The sequence below is a fragment of the Bos grunniens genome, chromosome 12, assembly GCF_055505025.1.
Source record: "Bos grunniens cultivar Pamir isolate PY7600 chromosome 12, Bosgru_T2T1.0, whole genome shotgun sequence".
In the NCBI taxonomy this organism is placed as follows: Eukaryota; Metazoa; Chordata; class Mammalia; order Artiodactyla; family Bovidae; genus Bos; species Bos grunniens.
In genome coordinates this window covers 21503883-21518247 of record NC_141176.1, presented here as the reverse complement: position 1 = coordinate 21518247, position 14365 = coordinate 21503883, and the positions used below count along the sequence as shown (strand labels likewise).

The 14365-nt window shown below is 49.8% G+C and overlaps 1 protein-coding gene across 10 annotated transcripts in view; it reads left to right on the top strand.

Annotated features, from left to right (window-relative positions):
- DHRS12 (dehydrogenase/reductase 12) overlaps positions 1–14365 on the top strand; it is a 77562-nt gene that overhangs the window by 56971 nt on the left and 6226 nt on the right. For 7 of the 10 annotated variants that reach the window (XM_086329187.1, XM_086329191.1, XM_086329189.1 and 4 more), the window contains exon 6: positions 13328–13389. The exons of the other annotated variants lie outside the window; for them this stretch is intronic. In XM_086329187.1, the coding sequence (XP_086185313.1) occupies positions 13328–13389 (62 nt within the window). The remainder of the gene's footprint in view (positions 1–13327; positions 13390–14365) is intronic. 10 annotated transcript variants of the gene reach the window in all.

The following is a 14365-nucleotide window of genomic DNA, read 5'->3' as shown; positions in this document are numbered from 1 at the left end:
CATGCGTAGGTTGATCATGTTGTAAACTGAAAATGCATTAATCCACCTAACCTACAGAACATCCTTGCTCAGCCCAGCCAACCTTAAACAGGCTGAGAACACTTGATGTTAGCCTACAGTTGGGCAAAATCATCTAACCCAAAGCCTAGTTTATAATAAAGTATTGAATTCCTCATGTTTATGAAATATTGTGCTGCAAGTGAAAAACAGAGCGGTTTCTGGCCCAGAGTGGCTGTAAATGTGCAGGCTGTTCACTCTTGTCATTGCCTGGCTGACTGGGAACTTGCCGCGCATCCTGAGAGAGCGTCTTACCGCTTATTACCAGCTCAGGAAAAGTTCAAAACCCCAAATTCAAAATACAGTTTCTAAGGAATGCATATTGCCTTCACACCATCGAAAAATCTTAATTCAAACTGTTGTAAATTGGGGACCGTCTGTAGACGATTTCAGTGCCTTGGAGAGATTTCACCTTGGAGAGGCAATGAATCTCAGATTCTCCCCGGTGACCATACCGCTTCCTCTGAGGAAGTGAGGCTTTTAATAAACCGGTTTAATTAATCCTAAGTCACAAGATGAATGGTGGGGGTTCCTGTGGCTCCTGGGGTCATTGAGGGTGACCATTAGATAGCAACCTCTTCCCACCCAAGAACTGAACAGTGTGAGGAGTAGAATAATAATGAATGAAAGCCCTAAGTCACTGTTGTTGCTGATGAGGCTGGTTGAAGGGTGTGGCTCAGGTGAGAGCCAGATGGCTTCCTTAATGCTGAACTCCCAGAATTAGACAGCCTTGCTGGCTTTGTTGTGGCTGGATAATCCCAGACAGACACCACCAACCCCTCCCAGGAAGCCCAGTTTCTTGCTCCCAAATGTACTACATTTATTATCAGAATGCTCACCTCCTTGGGATGGGGGAAGGAAGGGGCCGAAGGAGGTTGCTCATTGTGCTCTCTCCAGGAGGAGGGGAACATAGGGAGTGGAGAAGGACCCTTCTGCCCACTCTGAAGCTCTGAGCTTGCATTTCTTTCTTTTTAAACAAATCTCTGGGAGCTTGCTATGAAACGCTGCAGGTTTAGGACAAAATGTTCCCATCTTCTGCTTTGTTCCAAATGCTGTATCCTTGCCCAAAGTACCAGAAGTACACGAATGTGGGGTCATGCCAGGGTTTGCCTTCTGACTCTCCTGGATGGTAGGGACTCCTGGGGTCCTAGCAGCTGGCCTCCTAGGTCGGCTGCACCCCCAGGATCAGCTTTGTGATTTGTAGGGCCCAGTGGCAAACAAAAGTGGGGGCTCCTCTGTTCAAAAAGTACAAGGGTTTGCCCAAGACGAAGCCAGCTCTGCTGTTTCCCACCCACCCGTCCAGCACCCCGCTCCATTCCACTGGGTGTGTGCTGCATGCTAGGCCCGGGTGGGGGCGGGGGATGTGTACACGTCGTTGAACCCGCAGCACCGCCCTGTAGTGGAGGTATTCCTGCCTGTACAGTTACAGATGGAAAAGCTAGGACTGAGGGAGCTTGTGTAACTTGCCCAAGGTCAAGTGGAGGAGCCAGAATTTGAAGCCAGGTCCGTCTGCCTCCAGAGCCTATGTTCATAACCAGGACCAGTTCTGCCAGCCTCTCCCCCAGAATCTCCTTCCTCAGATCTGAAACTGCTTTAATGTGAAATAAGGGCTAAGGGAGTCTGGGAGTGGGGAGACCTGCCATGCTGGGGAAGCATGGTGTAGGGCTGGGGCACTGCTTAGAGGACCCCCTGGGAATCTGCATTGATTGAGAATGTGGGTAGATCTGATGGACTCCAAGACTGCCTTTTTTTTTTTTTTCCCTGAGCTGCATGGGTTGTGGGATCTTAGGTCCCCAGCCAGGGATTGAACTCAGGTCACAGTAGTGAAAGTGCTGAGTCTTAACCACTGGACTGCCAGGGAACTTCCTTTATTTTTTGCCTTTTTCATTACACAGCTGGTTATGCTGTACTTTTGTATGGATCGGGTCTGTTACCAAGGACCTTGATATCTCTTCATTTTCATTTCCTACTTGTGCTAGAAACATTGATCTTTCCAACTTCTCTGAGAAGCCTGATAATTTTCATGCTTAATATTTATTCATCCTCTCCAGAGGGGAAGATGGAGTCCAATATACACAGAGGCAGTTCAGTGACGGGAGGGCAGGTAGACGGCTCTCTGCTTCACAGATGAGGAGATACAAGGAGGTTCAAATATTATTATTCTTGAGCAGGTCCCGAGCCCAATGGACAGCTCAGACCTATGTCTGAGTCCTAGGAAATTGCTGGCTGCCTTTCTAATACGAAACATGTTTTCTCAGCCCGATTATGCAACACGGGTTACGTTGTTTTCTGTTTTCTAAGATTCAGTTGGGCCGATAGAAATACCTCCAGTCCTCAGGCAGACGTCAGTAGATTCCTGATAACCCTGAGGACAAGACAATACTAGCATCTGCAGAATTTATCACCAGGTTCTAAGGGTTTGGAAACCCTTAGGTTTGGTGGAGGATCACTGAGATGCTGTCAGAACCTGTGACTGTGTGTGGCTCTGCGTGACAATATCATAGTACATGAATTAGATACAGTTTGGAAATCACTCTCCTTCTCCTTTTGTGGGTGTGGGTGGGGCCTGGAGAGGTTTTTCATCATTCACTCTCCCGGGGAACAAAAAGGAACTGCCTGGGGCAGCTTTGTGGGGAGATGAAGCGTGGAGGTGAAGTGATCTCATGAGACAGATTCTGTTGGGTTGCTGTTCTTGCTCCTGGGTTTTGGGTCTTCTCCAAGCATATACATTTTGCCTGTTAGCATTCAGCGGCATTAAGAGTCTGCGAGGAGGGAAGACAGATGTGGGGAGGGGGTGGTGGCGCTTGGCTGAGTGCTGTGCTGGCAGCCGGCCACAGCCCGAGCTCGAGCCGATTAAAACTCTCACCCACATCTCTGCCCCTCTCACCCACGGGGCGCAAGACGAGGATGCTGTCCACGTCCTCCAGAACTGCTGTGTCACCAATTAATTGGCTGTAATAAACAGGCGGGGTGCCTCAGCCCTTTAGTAGAAGGTGGGGAAGTTCAGTTGAGGTCATTTTGAAAGGCCATACATACATCGTGTGTGCGAGCATATGCGTGCTAAGTTGCTTCCAGTCATGTCTGACTCTGCGACTCTATGGACTGTAGCCTGCTAGACTCCTCTGTCCATGGGATTCTCCAGGCAAGAATGCTGGAGTGGGTTGCCGCGCCCTCCTCCAGGGGATCTTCGTGACCCAGGGATCGAGCCTGAGTCTCCTGTGGCTCCTGCATTACAGGCAGATTCTTTACCACTGAGCCACCAGGGAAGCCCATACATACATCAGTGTGCAGTAAACGTTCACATTCTCTTCACTTCACATTCTGTTATCTGGAGCTTTCTACTGCTGGCATAGATCCACGGAACTGCTACTGAAAGCAGGGACCCAGGGTCCAGAAACACCTTAATATGTTTTTGTTGTTTAGTCACTAAGTCACATCTGACTCTTTGCGACCCCATGGACTGTAGCCTGCCAGGCTCCTCTGTCCATGGGATTTCCCAGGCAAGAATCCTGGAGTGGGTTGCCATTTCCTTCTCCAGAGGATCTTCCTCACCCTCCCTGACCCTTCCCCATCTTCCAGGAATTGAACCTTCATCTCTTGCATTGACAGGCAGGTTCTTTACTGCTGAGCCACCAGGGAAGCCCCACCTTAATAGTGATGATACTAATGGTAATAATGTACACACTGGACACTTTCCACATGCCAGGGCTGTACTGTTTTTCTTGAATTATCTCATTCAGTCCTCCTGACAACTCTACAGATTTCACAGACAAGGAAACTGGGCCAGAAATAGTTTGAAACCAGAGTCTGTGACTCACCTTCCTAAATAAAATTATAGTTGGTACATTTTGCTATAGGGTTGTATCTGTCAGCTCTTGCTACGTAACAACCATCTCCCAGATATCTGAGGAACACAATAATAAGCATGTATTTCTTGCTAACTCTTATGCAGGTCTGTTGGGTGGACTAACCTCAGCTGGGCTCAGCAGGGTATCTGAGCAAATAGGGTCTACATTATGTTCCAAATCTTTGCATCCTCCTTGGACCATTAGGCTGGCCAGAGTATGTTCCAGCAGCAAGAGCAGAAGCCCAAGTGTGCAAGCACCTTGCAAGCAGATCTGCTAACATCTAACCACTAAAACAAGTCATTTCACAGAGCCCTGAATCAAGAGTCAGGGAAACATACTCCTCCCAGGAAGGTGGAAAAGAGGGAGTGAATATGGTCAAACAATAATCTGCAACAAGGGTCTGTTTTATTATATTCTAATTCTTTGGAAATGAGTCCTCTGAGTTAAGGATGTGGTTAACTATTAGCCTGAAATGTTTAATGAGCAAAATATTTTGTCCGTTCAGTAAACATTTATAGAGCACACACTAAGCTGTGATCAGTGCTAAGGATTCAGAAATTATAGGGACTCCTGGTGCAATGGGCGAATCAGACACACAAACAATTTCAGTGACTATACAGTAAGTTCTCTTTTCATCCATGAAGGGATCTGGGGTCCAGACCCCAGGAAAGCAGAGAACAGTACTTCTGAGGGATGTGGCCTCAGACACTGAATGTGTTTGGCACCAGGCATTCTCACTTGTCAATAATCCTTGGTTCCTGAAACCTTCCAGCTCCCAAACTGTCAAGATTCCCAGAGAGACACAGTACCTGGGAATAGTAAGCAGTACAGCAATGTCAGGTAATATTTCTGTAACACCCAAATCCCTGAATCTGGAATTGCAGTCCTTTGTTATTGTACTTCCCCTATCCGCCCAGACATATTTCCATTATTTCCCAACATGGATCCTCTGCCAGTGCATTATTATTTTTAAAAATATTTACTTATTTGACTGTGCTTGGTCTTAGTTGCTGCCATGTGGGATCTAGTTCCCTGACCAGGGATTGAACTCGGGCCCCATGCTTTGGGCACTCAAAGTCTTAGCCACTGGACCCCCAGGGAAGCCCCCAGTCAGCCCATGACCTCCATGCTTTTATCTCTGAGGCTTCTCTGCCTGGAATGTCCCCTTCCTGGCTCACTTTCACTTCTCTGCGACTCGGTTGAGAGCACCCCTAGCCTGGAGCTTGGCCAGGGCCCCTGCTCTTGGCTCCCAGAGCACCCTCTGTGACTCTGTCTTAGCACCATAGAAGTCACCCATCAATAGGTGGTTTCTAGTAAAGGGCATGAGTCACTGAGGGCAGGCACTGCCTGGCCCTTACGAGGAGCTCAGCCTGTGATCCAGCTCCTCCTGTGACGTGTGCAAACTGCCTCAACCTCCCCAAGCCTCACATCCCCATTCTGTAAAATGGGATCATGATACCTTTACAGGCTAGAGGCAAGGGTTAAAGAAGGAGTTGGAAGCTATGTTCCCAGGAGAAATCAGATGTTCACACAAAAACATGAGCATGAATGTTTATAGCTACCTTATTTTCATTCCTCATCACCCTAAACTGAAGACAACCCAGCTGTCCTTCAACTGGCGAATAAACTGTGGTACTTCCACAGCATGGGATGCTGTGCCACAAGTAAAAGGAACAAAACAAGGACATTTACAGCAATGTGGATAAATCTTCAGTGCATTGGTGAAAATCAAGCTAGACTCAAAAGGACGCATCATACGATTCTATTTACATGACGTTCTGGGGACTGGGAACAGATCAGTGGTCGCTGGGGGCTAGGGATGCAAGGAGGGTGTGACCACAAAGGGTCCAGGTGGCTGTGAGGGAATATTTGGGGTGATGGATGGTTCTGAATCACTCTACAATGTAATACATAGTTAGTTACCCAACCTTCTGCATTGGCAAAGGCGCAGAGAGCTATACACACTCACACACACACACGAGTTTTACTGTATGTACAGATATATAAGATAAAGCAAAAAGAAAGGACAGCATCTTAGCTCTGGGCACAGTGAGTCTGTTTCTTGGTAAGAAGCAGATCCTTCATTGCGATGGATTTGAGGTGCCCTCCTTGGTAATCCATGCGCTCCTAGAAAGGTCAGTTTTCTCTCTAGCTTAGAGCACAGGTCACCTGGCTCAGGCCTGGGGACAGCGGGTGCTCAGCACTGTCAGCTGGCGAGGAGGACACGCAGTGGCCCCTGCCATGCAGTGCAGCGCTGCGCAGAGGTCGGGGTCAGAGTCCCAGAAGTCAGAGGTCATTCACCCGTCGGCTTTGGTTTTCTGCTGCTATCGAGGCTGTTTGGGATGAGGCAGAAAAACCTTCTAGAGTTGAGCCCCCGGGCCATGGTGTGCCTGGACACTGCCCCCCCGCACCTGCCCTGCCTGCCTCTCCAGGGTGGTATCTGAGCTGCTGCAGTGCTCAGGCTGGAGTGATCTTTCTCAGGACCCCGTGGGCACCACTCTCGTACTCTCCCAGCCAAGGAGCACTGGCCCCAATCCAGGGAGCCAGCAAGGTGCCCGGCCCCATCCTGTCCTGGGGGCTCAGAACCTTGTCTGATGATCTGGTTGGGGTTCCATGGTGTTTTTCAAGGAGTGCTACCCACAGCCATTCAAGCAAGTGCTCATTTGAGGAATCTTAAAAACAAAATCCCAATTAAGCACCTTCATGCTTTTAATGAGCCTGCGCTCTCCCTGCTGTAAAGCAGGGCCTTTCACTGGGTCCCAGGGGTAGTGGCAACAGTCTCCCTCTCAGATGTGACAGCAGGGAGCAGCTTCAGTCATCCTGCACCAGAAACACTGCTTTAGCCTCCAGCACCCTGAGGCACGGGCCTCCCTGGTGGCTTCAGGGGTTAAGAATCTGCCTGCAATGCAGGAGACCTGGGTTCGATCCCTGGGTTGGGAAGATCCCCTGGAGGAGGGCATGGCAACCCACTCCAGTATTCTTGCCTGGGAAGGCCCATGGACAGAGGAGCCTGTCGGGCTATAGTCCACGGAGTCCCAAAGAGTCGGACACGACTGAGCCACTAAACAACGAGTCCTCAGGCTCAGACCTCGGATGGCCTGGGGAGGACAAGGAAGTGATGACATTTTCACCTCTGTGGGTGACCTGGAGCCCAAGACAGGTGCCAGGCACCACCACCCCCACCCCCAGATGGCTCCTTCCCATTAGAGCTCACAGAGGTCTGTCCCCACGTTTAAACAAGGCTCTCTGGCTGCTCTCGGCTTCAACCACCCTTGAGTGAACCCTCCACCCCAAGGCTCTTTGCACAGACTGTACCCCATGCCTGGTCACCCTCCTTCCCACCCCTGCCCCCTCCCACACTCTGCCTCTCCTCTCAATCTTAGCTCAGACGTCATCTTGTCGCTACTGTGGCTCTGACGCACCCCCACCCCACCCCATGTGCTCACAGCAGTCCACACACTTCTGCACAGCACTGACCTCACTGCAGGTTCATTACATGATAACGTGTTAATGCCTGATGAACACCTCGAGGCGAGGATCCCTCACAGTACTTAGTACTGGGTCTGGCATTTAAAGGGGCTTCCCCGTGGCTTAGGGGTAAATAATCTGTCTGCAGTATGGGAGACACAGGAGACACGGGTTCAATCCCTGGGTCAGGAAGATCCCCTGGAGGAGGGCATGGCAACCTACTCCAGGATTCTTGCCTGGAGACTCCCATGGACAGAGGAGCCTGGTGGGCTACAGTCCATAGGGTTGCAAAGAGTTGGACACGACTGAAGCGACTTAGCACACATGCAGCCACTGGTATTTAAAACGTGGAACTGGAAGTGGCAGGGAGAGGGGGAAGTTGAGGTTGGGGGCACGGGGAAAAGATCTGACTCCCCCTCATGCTGTCTGACCCCAAACCAAGAGTAAATGCCCCACGGGAAATTGATGACTTGAATTATCTTCCTTATTACTGAGAGCAGGACTCAGCTTGGTCCTGCTTCCTCATTTTCTCTGGGACTCTGTGCTGCCAGCTTTCCCCGTAATATGATCTTTGAAATGGTCTTTATATAATTTGTAAAGTGAGTGTGTGAGGCCCCGGGGCTCACTGTGGGATGTTTGTGTTACTGTACCCGTGGGACAAGTACCAAATGGTATTCACCATGCAGCTGTCTGCTCCTTTAAAATGCACACCAGTAACTTCCCAGGGGTAGAAGGACAATTATTTTCCCCAGCAGATAGTACAACTGGTAAAGCATGGACCCAAATATACCCACCTAGTAACCAAAATGACTTTAATTCAAGCTGGTTTTAAAGGTTTCTTTTAATAGAATCTCCAATCAGTTCTCTGTGCTAAGTGTGAACGCTGCAGTATATTTTTCTCATCAAACAACTATTTTAATGCTATTGAAATATATCATACCCATGCTATGGTATGGTTTCAGGGGCCCCATAAATTTAATATTTGGATGGAACTGTGGTTTCTGGAACGCTTTAAGAGGACTACGCATCTGTCCTCCAGCATCGCCCGGCTTGACACAGTTTAGCATCCCTTGCTAATTAGCTTATAGAGAGAGATTTGCTTCAAGTCATGTACCCATGTCATAAAGGTCCTTGTTGCTGTATTTAGAAGACTGTGTCCAACATAAATCCACTCCCAAATCTCCTTCTCGTAATGAACTTCCATCGACATAATGAGTTCCTTGGAAGGAAGGCATTGTGTAAATTTAAAATACTAATGAGTCATAATGATAATGAATTACTTTCCTTATTACTGGGAGCAGCCTCAGCTTGGGCACATTATCGCATGGCTGAAGGTGTCTTCCCTACACCCAGGCCTGCCTCCCCCAGGAGCCCAGACTCTAAAATAGCTTCTCCTTTTTATTTATTTATTTTTTTCTTTCCACATCAAAGCTCAGAATCCCCCAAATGTCCCTGGTCTTAGCTAGTCAGTCTCGGAGGAACAGAAGTTACAGAACTGGTTCCTGATAGCACTGAAATGGCCAAAGACACCCACAGCCATTTCCAGCAGAGCCTGCCTGTGCCTTCCCAGGGATATTCCCATGAGCTGATGTCACAGGCAAATGGGTGGGTTTTCTAGCTAAGACAAGCCCAGTGTCTCAGCGATTGTCTGGTTACCAGGAGCAGGAACCCACACAAGCTGACTAAACAGAATTGATCTCCTGGAGGGGGACACAAGGATGGCCTTCATAGAACTCAGTGGTGGAGGCACAGCTGGGCTTTGGAGGGGCGTCAGGGACAGGACAGGAGAGCATGAGGACCAGGCGAACTTTCCGTTCTCTGGGACCGCTGTCCACAGACTCCGTCCCAGCCCTCCCTGTATCTGCTTGTCCATACCCAAGGGCCAAATATGGGGGCCGCTGAGTCAAGGGTCTTGTGTACACATGCTTGGAGGGAGAGTTCGACTGGCACAGCTCAGGTCAGGAAGAAGAGAAAGTGCTGATCGCTCAGTTGTGTCCGACTCTTGGGACCTCATGGACTGTAGCCCACTAGGCTCCTCTGTTCATGGGATTCTCCAGGCAAGGATACTGGGGTGGGGTGCCATTTCCTTCTCCAGGGGATCTTCCCGACCCAGGGATTGAACCCGGGTCTCCTGCTAAGGTCGGGGTCACCTCTAACTCAGTCTGCTCTGTCCATGTGGTCGAGGCCACATGGCTCAACGACAGTGCCAGGCCCAGGGTCACGACTCGGTGTGTGTTGTGATAAACAGGATACGGGGGTCACCCCTCAAGGTGGGGGGGCACATTTCCGGAAGAAGTCCACCATGCCAGGTGGAGGAGTTTTCTGCTTAATCTGATTGGGAGCCTGGAGCGTTGTAGGGCTTTGGGGCCTGTGTTCACAGCGGGCTGGTGGTAGGATCTGTGAGCTGGGCGAGGAGCTCCTGGCGCCAAGTTCATCCCTGGGGAACAGTGACTTGCAGACAAGGGAATCGTTCCTACTCCCTTGGCATTTCAGTAGGCTGGGACTCTGTGGTTTAATGATTCAAGGAAAGAGATTAAAAAGAAAAAAAGATTTGCCATCTGTTTTCCACTCTGCATGGACTTGCTGGGAACTTGGAAAAGTCACAGAACCTCTTTGGGATTGTCTTAATTCCAATTCTTTTCATTAAAAAAATATATAAATATATACATGAAGTGAAAGTGTTAGTCACTCAGTCGTGTTCAACTCTTTGTGACCCCATGGACTGTAGCCGCCAGGCTCTTCTGTTCATGGGATTCTCCAGGCAACAGTACTGGAGTGGGTAGCCATTCCCTTCTCCAGGGGATCTTCCCCACCCAGGGACTGAACCTGGCTCTCCTGCATTGCAGGCAGATTCTTTACCATCTGAGTCACCAGGGGACCCCAAATATATACATACATATTACTTATACATTTTTATGTTATTAATTGAGCAGTTTTTTTAAAAAGTTCTAATTGGCTTTAATCAGAGATTGATAATTTTGGGGAGCATCCATTAAGCAGTAGATGGGGCCTGAAAAAGCTGTACAAGGCTAGAAATTTTATAGGCAGGAGGGAATAGGAACAAGGAAGTTATACGGGGCATTTCGCAGATTTTTCTTGTGTTTCTCTTTGCTGGCCTGAAAAGATGTGGAAGGTACATAGGAGGGGCCTCAGAAGGGAGGCTAGGAGGCTGGAGGATTCTAAATTGCTTATGGCTGGAAAGAGAGGCTTCATCTCCTTCTGAGAGGGGAGAAACGCTTGCTGCGTGTGAAGAGTGACACGTGTGTTTTGAAATCATAAAGCTGGAGACCCAGGAGGCAAAAAAACGTGCATGATGGCTCAGATCTGCTTAGGGGTGTAGCTGGGCCCCAGGAAGTAGGGTGGGGAACTTGGAATGAAGGAGATTTTTTTGTTTAATTGGAGTGTAGTCGCTTTACAGTGTTGTTAGTTTCTGCTGTACAACACCATGGATCAGCCATAGGTGCACACATATCCCCACCCTCTTGAATCTCCTCCCCTCCCCCAACCATCCTCCCCTTCTAGGTCCTCACTCAGCACTGAGATGAGCACTCTGCGATGACCTGCAAGGAGATCTGTTGTGTTTTTTTTTAAGATAGAAGAGGCCCCGGAAGGCCTGTTGTTAAAAACTGTAGTTTCTCCAGGAGTTTTTAGAAAGCACCTACTACCTGGCTGTGCCCTACAGTTGAGGATGAGTGGCCCAGCTAATCTTCCTACAGGGTAACTCTGAATGTGAAAGTGTCAGTCCTTCAGTCGTGTCCAACTCTTTTGTGACCCCATGGACTGTAGCCTGCCAGGCTCCTCTGTCCATGAAATGCTCCAAGCAAGAATACTTGAATGGGTTGCCATTTCCTTTCTCCAGGGGATCTTCCTGACCCAGGGATTGAACCCGCGTCTCCCGCATTGCAGGCAGATTCTTTACCATTCCCTGGTGGCTCAGGGAAACCCCACAGGGTAACTCTACTAGCATCTAAATGGATACAGCATATTCTCGCAGAGGATGAAGCAGAAAACAAAACACATCACTGTTTCCTGGGCTTTGGGGAGAGACGCAAAGGGGCCCCCCAGCTCTCATCTATCCTGGAGGTGTGCTGGGTCAGCGGGGTGAGCAAGTCTGATCCTGGAGGGAAGCAGTGGAGTCTCTCAGGGAGAGGGTGAAGCCTTCCGCGTGGAACCTGCTTCCAGCTTTCCTTTCCTTTCCGCCAAGGAGTCATTTATGACTATCCGTCATGGCAGGGCTGATAGCTTTTGGCAGAAGTCCTTTCTACTTCTCACAAATTAAATCAGAGAGAGAGTCACCAGCAGTGAATGCAAAGGAAGGGTTTAAGGCCACCGCATGGAGGCGAACAGCTGTCGGAGGCCCAGCATTCACCAGACATTAAAAATCATGAATATTAAAAACAAACAAGCACAAATATTAACAAGGCTGGCCCCTCCAGCAACGATTTGGGGTATGGAGAACTGAGAATGCTGTGTGAGGTGACAGGCACAACTGAGAATCGCTAATACTAATAGTAATAATGATAAAGAAAATGGCAACAACCAGTGCCCACAGAGAGCATTCCAGTTCTCAGGCACAAACCCTCTGATGTCAGGAGGTGGGCTCGCCAGCTGTCGTCTCCTTTTTGCAAGAAACCCGGGCTGTACTGGTCCGGCAACCTGCCCCTGGTCGCACCGCTGGCAGGTGCCAACCAGGACTCAAATCCAGACTGCTGGCTCCCCCAGTGCCCTCCCCACAGTGCCAGGCTGCTCCTGTGAGCTTGGGTGCAGGGTGGGACACGTGCTGGGCTCCAGGTGGGGAGAGCTGGTCAGGCAGGAATTGAGGAGTGACTCAGGAAAGAGTCCGGGGCTTTCATTTAAACCTGCTCCCCCTCCCCGCACCACCCTGTAACAAAAGGTAATATATGTTCATTGTTTGGGGAAAAAAAATACAGATAAACATAAGAACATAGACATAACCTGGTGGGTCAGATGGTAAAGAATCCCCCTGCAATGCAGGAGACTGGGGTTCCTTCCCTGAGTCGGGAAGATCCCCTGGAGAAGGGAATGGCTACCCACTCCAGTATTCCTGTCTGGAGAATCCCATGGACAGAGGAGCCTGGTGGGCTACAGTCCACAGGATTGAAAAAAGTCAGACATGACTGAGAGACTAACATTTAGACATAATAACTGTCCACTCAGAGAGAAGCATTTTAAACATTTTAGCGCACCAAAATATCATCCTTGCAGATACTTTCTCCTCATTTTGACACACCTTTTTTCACAAAAATGGAATTCTGTTCTTCCTGCCATTGTATAATGCTTCATTCCGTATACTGTGAATATCTTTCCATGTCAAATAACACTTCAACAGTATCTTCCTCATTTCATTAAAAATGTTATATATATGGCTTTATGATTACAGAAATAATCGTAAGATGCTATGCTCATTGTAAAAATATTCAAGTTCAAACCGTACAGAAATGTCCAGTAAAGGAAGGAAATATTTTATTAATCCCACCCTTGGGGCCTGAGCCGTGTTGCTGCGTGTCCTGTTTCCGCTTCATATTTTTCCATGTACAGGCTAGACGTAATGAACACGTGTGTCTATATACATTTTTTTTTCCTCCTCAAAGCGGGCTCACAGACTGTTGTGCAGTTTGCTTTTTTTCTTTCTCTGGTGTGGACATCTTTTCGTCTTGGTGTCTGAGGTTCTAAGGCATCTTTGTTCCAATCCTGGGGAAAGGAAACCCCTGTGAGGCTGGAGAAGGGACAGGCTAGTGAGTAATGGCAATACAGGGCTGGTTCCATGCTGAAATAAAAACCCTCCAAGAGGAGGAGACTGCGGCTCAGGCAGCCCGCTCACCTGGAGGAGTCAGGTAAGGGCGCCACCTCGCCTCCACCCCAGGGCCATCTAACAGGAGGGGTCCCAGCCCCTGACGGCCCCTGAGACCTCACGAATGCTCTGTGCCCCCCAGGTGTATATGTTCTCACAACCACCCTGATCCCTGTCTTGGAGAAAGAACACGACCCCAGAGTGGTGAGTTGACTTTGGGGATGTCTTGTAAGTCAGCAACTCTGTCCCGGATGGGCAATCAGTGGTCCTACATTTGTGGCCCCAACTGTCCCGAGGTGGGGGCGTGCTGTCCACGTCCACAGTCAGGGCCAAATTTGGCCCCCAGGGTCCAGAGGCCTTGAGGTTTGATAACCTGAGATCCGGCAGTGGTGCGCCGGCCCAGGCAGCATCCAGGTGGATCTGGGGAGTTGCTGATGCAGCGGGCAGGGGTCCAGGCCTAGGTGAGGGTCGGCCTGGGGCTTTGTCCCATGGACATGCATACTTGCGGAGCTCCGGAGGCACGGCCTGGGCTTCCAGGATGCCCCTTCTGGCAGTAGAGGCTTCCTGGGAGCCGGCTGTCAACCCAGCTCCCTCTTGCTCTCAGGGGCTCCTCCACATCCCCTGCTCCTGCCTCTCATCCTGGCTGGGTTGTTGCACACAGAGCCCATGAAAAGGGAGGCAGAGCCATGCAAAGGGCCACATTCAAAACCCCAGCCCTCACCAAAGTCTCCTCCCCAAAGTCATCCGAGAGTTGGCAAAGCATTGGGAAAGGGAGGAGCTGGGGAGGCAGGCAGGGGTGGGTGGGTATATTTCCTGGAGAATCTGCCACTCTAGTGGGAGGGGACAGCTATGGAGTTAACGGCTAATGGGTTAACATGACAGAAATGAGAGAAGTCAGGAAGAGGGCAGTTTATGCAGGCTGCCTTCTCTCTGCTGTGGGGGGTGTGGGGGGCAAATAATGACCTCCCTGGATCCCCGAGGTCCAGGTCCCAGTTCCTGGGGCTGTGTCACCTTGACCTGGCAGAAGAGACTCTGCAGATGTGATTAGTGAAGGATCATGAGATGGGGGGTGGGTTTCGTGGATTATCCAGGTGGGCCAGTGCAGCCCCAGGGTCCTCAGAAGAGGGCCCGAGTCAGAGGAGACGTGAGGATGGAAGCAGAGGTCGTCAGGGTGGTACGG